The sequence below is a fragment of the Lupinus angustifolius genome, chromosome LG05, assembly GCF_001865875.1.
Source record: "Lupinus angustifolius cultivar Tanjil chromosome LG05, LupAngTanjil_v1.0, whole genome shotgun sequence".
Taxonomy (NCBI): Eukaryota; Viridiplantae; Streptophyta; class Magnoliopsida; order Fabales; family Fabaceae; genus Lupinus; species Lupinus angustifolius.
In genome coordinates, this window is record NC_032013.1 from 20,545,802 (window position 1) to 20,554,140 (window position 8,339).

At 28.7% G+C, this 8,339-nt stretch overlaps 1 protein-coding gene across 1 annotated transcript; it reads left to right on the plus strand.

Moving 5' to 3' along the window:
- On the plus strand, window positions 220-7,545 carry LOC109348023 (truncated transcription factor CAULIFLOWER A-like). Its single transcript, XM_019588203.1, has 8 exons — window positions 220-673; window positions 2,782-2,860; window positions 4,762-4,826; window positions 4,952-5,051; window positions 5,155-5,196; window positions 5,353-5,394; window positions 6,601-6,716; window positions 7,231-7,545. The coding sequence occupies exons 1-8, from the start codon at window positions 489-491 to the stop codon at window positions 7,322-7,324; spliced, it is 723 nt and encodes a 240-aa protein (XP_019443748.1). The 5' UTR covers window positions 220-488; the 3' UTR covers window positions 7,325-7,545.

Here is an 8,339-nt window from a genome sequence, read left to right on the forward strand (position 1 = left end):
GAAGAATATATATATGTATTTACATTATAAGACATTTTTATATTTTCATTATATCAATTATCATATTATTAATATTTTTTATTATTAATATTTAAATATAAGTAATATAAATAAATGATAAATAATATTTACGGTATATTCTAATATTTAGTGATATACTAAGATATTTATGACGTGTGGAAGATGTAAAAGAAAAAACCATTTTCTCATTATATAGTAACAGCTGAATAGATAGATAATAGCATACTTAACTCCCTGTGCTTTCTCATAGCACACCTCCATACTTGTCCAGAAGAAGAAAGAACCATGAACTAACTTTCTCACGCCCGCTTCGCTATATTAGCCAACCCTTTAGAGCATATTTCTGGGGTTTGTTTCATTTTCCATGTTTGGGAGTTTTATTTTTCTTTGGTAAAAAAGGGAAAGAACTAATTGGCTAAGAAGCTAGGTATAAGATAATTTAAGGAAAACAATACCAAACTTGTAACATGGGAAGGGGTAGGGTACAACTGAAGAGGATAGAAAACAAGATCAACAGGCAAGTAACTTTCTCCAAAAGGAGAGCTGGGTTACTCAAGAAAGCACATGAGATCTCAGTTCTCTGTGATGCTGAGGTTGCTTTGATTGTCTTCTCCCACAAAGGAAAGCTCTTTGAATATGCCACTGATTCATGGTAATCAAAACCATACCCTATATCATTATCCTCTAACATATATATCATATAATCCCTAGATCTCTCTATCACACAATATGTTTTATGTGTGTTTTGTATTATATAAATTTATTATTTATATAGTATGTTTGTGTTCATTCCTTTCCATTGAGTCATGAATTGTTGAACCTATGATCAAAATTTTTATTTTTGGTTTTTCTTTTGAGAAGGGTTTCCGTTTTAGGTTGGAAAACAAAAGAAGAAAAAAACCTATGTCTTCTTTCTTATCTTAGCAGTGTGTTTGTTCAGATCAAGGACTCATATTATAATATTGATAATAAACATATAAATCTAATAGATCAAATTTACAAAACAAAGAATAGATATTATTGTTCCAAATTTTTAGCTAAAACCTGACAAAGAACATGGACTGTTCACAGATCTCTATGGATTGTTTCTGATTTTTGTTGCTAGTAATTCAAAATTTTTTTTACCTTTATTATAATGATTCCATCTATGTTATGTCGATATATTTCCCTAATCTGAAAGAAGAAAAATTGTTCATAACAACAAGATACCCTTTTTCATCACACCATTGATCTTTTTGCTCCTTGTCTGTTTGAGAGATTCTCTACCTATCCTAGTTTAGAAAATCACTGCTCCTACAAAAGCCCTAATTTTATTTTATTTTTAACTTTTAATTTTTGTTGTTTAAATTATTGATGAGGTGTTGAACCGTGAGGAGTGACAGTCTTAAGTTACTTGTCATGTTCATTATCCATCTCAAGTCCTTTCAGTGCAGCACCTATTTTGAAGCAAGATTTTTAGACCTTCTTTTGTTCAAAACATTTTGTACCTTCAGTTTGTTAATTTATAATTTAAAATATGATGCTTCTTCTTCTTTTGTTGTATAATCGTGCGGCTGCTTTTGCCTGGTTTATCAACTCCTAATTGCATACTTGTCAAGTTCTTTAACAAGCTTAAGTCTTTTCAATTTTCATATATCAGGGAATGGAAGCAGGAATGTTGCATGCTTTTCTTTTTCTGTTTTTCATTTTTTATATATGTTTAAACTAAAAAAACACTTTGATAGTCTTGTTATTAGATTATTAAATTAAATTAGTTACAAGGGTCTGATTGGAATAATTTATTCTTCTACATGTTTCATTTTAATTTTAGGTTTTCGTTGAGGACTTTTCTAAAATTAAAAATAAATTCATTTGAGAGATAATAATAGCTTGACAAAGGATTAGTGTGTAATGAAAACGAAGTCTACTTTAAGCTGTTTTTTTTAACAAAATTGACAATCTTATGTCATGTAGCAATTAATTGTAACAATTTACATTTTATCAGGCAAAAAAAAAAAACTAAAATATGATTTTATAAATTTTATTAAGATAAGATATTCGTTTACATCCAAATTAAGTTACATTAGTTAGACTCAATCTCAGATATTCATTTAAATAACTTTTATGTTTCATTTATTTAGTCTATTGGCTTTATAAAAATGCATGGCTGAGATTGAATGTAACTAATATAACTTAAATTTGATATAAACGAATCTCTCCTTTTTAATTAAAGTTATATTGTAAACATTATTAGATATGATATAATTTATACTAAATAATGTTTTTGTCAACATAAGATTTAATTTTCAATTAAAATAAAGCCTGTGAGCATATATATTCTTCATAATTAAGATAGTGTATCACTTGGAATTTAATATGCTAACAATATACTTATAAAAAAATATGCTAACAATATACTTGTAAAAAAAATATGCTAACAATATATCGGTTATACTTTATCATGAGATGACAATGTTATTTAGATATAATTAGATATAATCATATATAGCTTGAACTGTATTCACAAGAAACCTAAATTCACCACACACAAAAATTAGTTTAAAATGTATTGACCAAGTATAATCTCACAAATTTATATTTTGTGAATCTATGTGTAACTAATTCTGGAATGATGTAGTCATCATGTACAAATGAACAATTTACATTGTATTCTTAAAGGACTTCATGATGATTCTAATTAAAGATCGATTATAGTATTATTGACAATAATGAGAACTCTTGCTATTTATTTTATTATTTTTTACTTCAACCATTGAACAGCATGGAGAAGATACTGGAACGCCATGAAAGGTATGCTTATGCAGAGAGACAGCTGGTGGCAAATGATTCTGAGACTCAGGTTCGTGTCATGGACATAGATAACCAGCATATGATTTTTTATTTACGATCATCATTCTACATTAAATTCCTAGATAGGTTTTTGATGACGTACAATTTACGAAGTTACACCGTATTTGTGTACCTTCAGTTTGTTAATTTATAATTTAAAATATGATGCTTCTTCTTCTTTTGTTGTATAATCGTGCGGCTGCTTTTGCCTGGTTTATCAACTCCTAATTGCATACTTGTCAAGTTCTTTAACAAGCTTAAGTCTTTTCAATTTTCATATATCAGGGAATGGAAGCAGGAATGTTGCATGCTTTTCTTTTTCTGTTTTTCATTTTTTATATATGTTTAAACTAAAAAAACACTTTGATAGTCTTGTTATTAGATTATTAAATTAAATTAGTTACAAGGGTCTGATTGGAATAATTTATTCTTCTACATGTTTCATTTTAATTTTAGGTTTTCGTTGAGGACTTTTCTAAAATTAAAAATAAATTCATTTGAGAGATAATAATAGCTTGACAAAGGATTAGTGTGTAATGAAAACGAAGTCTACTTTAAGCTGTTTTTTTTAACAAAATTGACAATCTTATGTCATGTAGCAATTAATTGTAACAATTTACATTTTATCAGGCAAAAAAAAAAACTAAAATATGATTTTATAAATTTTATTAAGATAAGATATTCGTTTACATCCAAATTAAGTTACATTAGTTAGACTCAATCTCAGATATTCATTTAAATAACTTTTATGTTTCATTTATTTAGTCTATTGGCTTTATAAAAATGCATGGCTGAGATTGAATGTAACTAATATAACTTAAATTTGATATAAACGAATCTCTCCTTTTTAATTAAAGTTATATTGTAAACATTATTAGATATGATATAATTTATACTAAATAATGTTTTTGTCAACATAAGATTTAATTTTCAATTAAAATAAAGCCTGTGAGCATATATATTCTTCATAATTAAGATAGTGTATCACTTGGAATTTAATATGCTAACAATATACTTATAAAAAAATATGCTAACAATATACTTGTAAAAAAAATATGCTAACAATATATCGGTTATACTTTATCATGAGATGACAATGTTATTTAGATATAATTAGATATAATCATATATAGCTTGAACTGTATTCACAAGAAACCTAAATTCACCACACACAAAAATTAGTTTAAAATGTATTGACCAAGTATAATCTCACAAATTTATATTTTGTGAATCTATGTGTAACTAATTCTGGAATGATGTAGTCATCATGTACAAATGAACAATTTACATTGTATTCTTAAAGGACTTCATGATGATTCTAATTAAAGATCGATTATAGTATTATTGACAATAATGAGAACTCTTGCTATTTATTTTATTATTTTTTACTTCAACCATTGAACAGCATGGAGAAGATACTGGAACGCCATGAAAGGTATGCTTATGCAGAGAGACAGCTGGTGGCAAATGATTCTGAGACTCAGGTTCGTGTCATGGACATAGATAACCAGCATATGATTTTTTATTTACGATCATCATTCTACATTAAATTCCTAGATAGGTATTTGCTGATGTACAATTTACGAAGTTACACCGAATTTGAAGTTAGATTCATATATAATTAATAAATACACAGAATTTGAAGTTACAAAGTTATGCCTAGTATTTGAAGTTACAAAGTGAAACCTCCATTTCCATTTACCCCAACATAGCTAAATTTTTAAGAAGCCCTACACAATATGAATTGTTTTAGAGGTAAATGTTAATATATTAGTATTTGTTGTGAATAAAACTCTAACACTCCTTATCACTTAATTCCTTAAACTTTCAGTTCTTACCCCCTTATTACTCCCTGAATTTTAATGTTATAAAAACAAAAGTGATTTGTAAATATCATCTTTATGTGTGCAGGGAAACTGGACCATTGAATATACTAGACTCAAGGCAAAGATTGACCTTTTGCAGAGAAACCACAGGTAGATGATGATACTCACTGACCCTATATGAATGCTTTAATTTCCTTTTATTGTTTGATTTGATCACTCATTCATTCACTAGTAGTGCTATAACTATAATTAATATGATGTATCCTTTTCTTCAGACACTATATGGGAGAAGATTTGGGTTCAATGAGCCTCAAAGAACTTCAAAGTCTGGAACAGCAATTGGATACTGCTCTCAAAACCATTCGTACACGCAGAGTACATAATCTTTAACTAATGACTAATTATATATATATATTAATATCTAACTTTTCTGATATTTAGCACTGATCAGTGAAATATATTATTTATGATTTAACAGAACCAACTCATGTATGAGTCTATTTCTGAGCTTCAGAAAAAGGTGTGTCTTTAACTCCATGTTTTGTTTAGCTTTCTGTCCTAAAAGGTTACATCAGTTGAACTTAGGAATCACTGAAAACAAAACAAAAATATAATGTGTCTATCTTGATATTCAAAATGATATTGATATTTGTGCTCTCATTATTCCCTATGACAGGAGAAAGTGATCCAAGAGCAGAATAGCATGCTGGCAAAGAAGGTGATTAAGTCTACCATTCTATTTTTTGGTTCATCTAACCCATTTTACACCAATATGGGTACGTACCGGGTACAAGGTTCAACATTTTCTCAAAAACTAGAGGAATAAGATACAAGGTTTTTAAAAAAAGTCAATGGTATTCAATACAAATATAGTTACCTGGGTTCGGGTATGTTAATGGTACATGGTATAGATATAGCTATAAGATATAATTTTTTTTAAAAACTTAATATACATGTACATTATTATAATTAGATTCAAACGACCAAAGTTAGCACAAGGATTAGAGAAACATAAAATGAAAGGTTGAGATTCAAACTCCAATGAAATGCAAAGATGAGAGACCAATTATGTAACTCATATTTAGAATTATTATGGGACTAGGAAGAAAAATGAGAGAAACCCCATATCTAAACCTAAATTAACACAATTTTAAAATAATTTATTTTAAATGAATACCCATACCTAATAATATCAGAATATAAGTACCTGTACCAGATATGGGTACATCTACTTCTTTGAATTATAAATGAAACTTAACATCTAACTTCACTTTAATTAACACTCTTAATTCTTCCGTTGAACAGTTCAATTTGTTTGTTATAACTATGGCAAGAGTAACAATTGTTTGATTTTTCTAGACTTATATTCCCCCGCTTGTTATATTTCTTTTATGACATGATAGACTTTGTATTTGAGAGCTTAAGTTTGGGTTAAGTTTTTTTGATACAGGCCTTTTTCACATAAAAAAGGAATTTTTTGTTACAATAGAAGCGAAGTGATATCGATGAACTTCTATAAAATGATTTCACGGGATTCAGCCAATTGGCTTAATCGTGGCCTATCATTGAGAAATAAGAATCTGTGTTATCAAAAGATTTCCTGTAAATCTTTCTAGACTTAGTATTTGAGAGCTTAAGTTTGGGTTAAGTTTTTTTGATAAGCCAAATATTTTGATTGGAGGGGGTATCTAACCCATCACATAAGATAATCATATCCCTTTATCTGATACTAGTAGGATCGATTCCTGTTTGCTATACTTGTGAAATTATGCATTCTCCACTAATATTTAACCCAATGTGTTCTCACTGGAGTTATGAAATGAGAAGTCTATGACATTTAATTTAGCCATATTTCACGGAAGGCCAATGCTCAATTTATTAATATATGTATATATCTTAACATAATATCGTGATTTGAAATTAGATCAAGGAGAAAGAAAAGGCTAACGCTGCACAACAGGCTGCACCTTGGGATCAATCAAACTACAGAGTTGATACATCTTTCTTGATACAGCAACCCCTTCCCACTTTGAACATGGGGTAAGTCTAACCTTCCATGTTTCTTCATGTATATGTGCAGAAATACCACTCACTCTACTCAATTTGATAAAATTAAATGGCTATTGGGACCATTGTAAATTATTTTGTAATTAAAAAAATATTTTTAATTCGATGTGGCCTGATATGGTTTAATACGGTCCAAATGTGGTCCGATGCAGTCATATCAATGTAATTGGGAGTCACACTGCAATTGCAGTGTGATGCATAATATGGCGGCCGCATCAAGTGATGCGATCCCCAATTTGGTCCATAATTTAAACCAGTGCTTCTACCTATCATTTATTCTTCCTTCTATTTTCTTGTATCTCTAATAGACTAATACATTGTATTACTTTTTGCTAATAAAAAAATTATTATACTTAAAAAAAAACTATAATATTGTAATTTCATACAACCTTCATAATTAGTTCATACTATAGCTACCAAATTCTCTTCTTATCCTCTTAATAATTGAAGTAATTGACTCTCCTTCCATGTAATTTTGTTTGTGCAGTGTTAACCACCGTCAGGAAGCACCAGAAGTAGGAAGGAACGAGCTTGACCTAAGCCTGGAACCATTCTATTCTTGCCACCTTGGCTGCTTTTGAAAACTTGTTTTCTATAAGGTGCAAGATAATAATATATAATTAACTGCAGGCATATGAACTAGTATATGTCGTTATATTTTGTGTACTTTAGATATGTCTCTATATGTTGTTATATGGTTTACCCTACTTTTAAGACATTAATTTTAAGTGTATTTGTTGTAAACATCTTGAATTTGAAACTGGATTGTACTTTTAAGGATGCTTCAAATTTCTTACTACTTGAACATATCACTAGAAAAGTACAATTGTATTGACCTAAATTGATAATAGGCCATTGCTCCCAATCTGTTATGTCATCATGTTTAGGTAGTCCAAAGTTAATGGAGATCAGTTCCTTATGTCTTAAACTAATGAAATTGTGACATATACTAAAAATAATTAAGTAATGGAAAATAAATATGATAATTTTAATTATGTGTCAAAATTTTATATAAATGTGATAGAGTTAGGGACATATTTTTAGGATAGGTGACCTTGATTCTTCATGGTGATGAGTTGGTTGGGAAAACAAAACCTAAAGGAAATCATTTTTTGAACTAGTAGAAGAGACATTGTGAACAACCAATTTTGTCCGGCTCAAAAGACATTTTTAAAAAAAATAACAAATAAAAATAAGATAAACATTTTGCTTTTCTATCAAAAAATACATTTTTTTATGTGTTCCAAAATAAAAATTATTTAAATTTGAATTATCACATTTATTATAAAATTTGAATTTTTAAACATCATAATATCATACGTCAAAGTTTTGAATTTGAATTAAAAACAAGTTAGAATCTCCTTAACTTTCTCTTGGAAGTTAATAGATGATTTGATTTGATTTTCAAACATGTGTTAAAATTCAACTTTAAATAGGTATATGAGACATGAAATCATGGATCCACAATCCCAAAAATTTCTCATACACAACCAATCCATATTATTCACAACAAAATCAAAATCCTCCACCCATCAACTCACCCATCAATTTTTCATTCACCTTTCACTCACCCACAAATTCATAAAAGTTTCATCC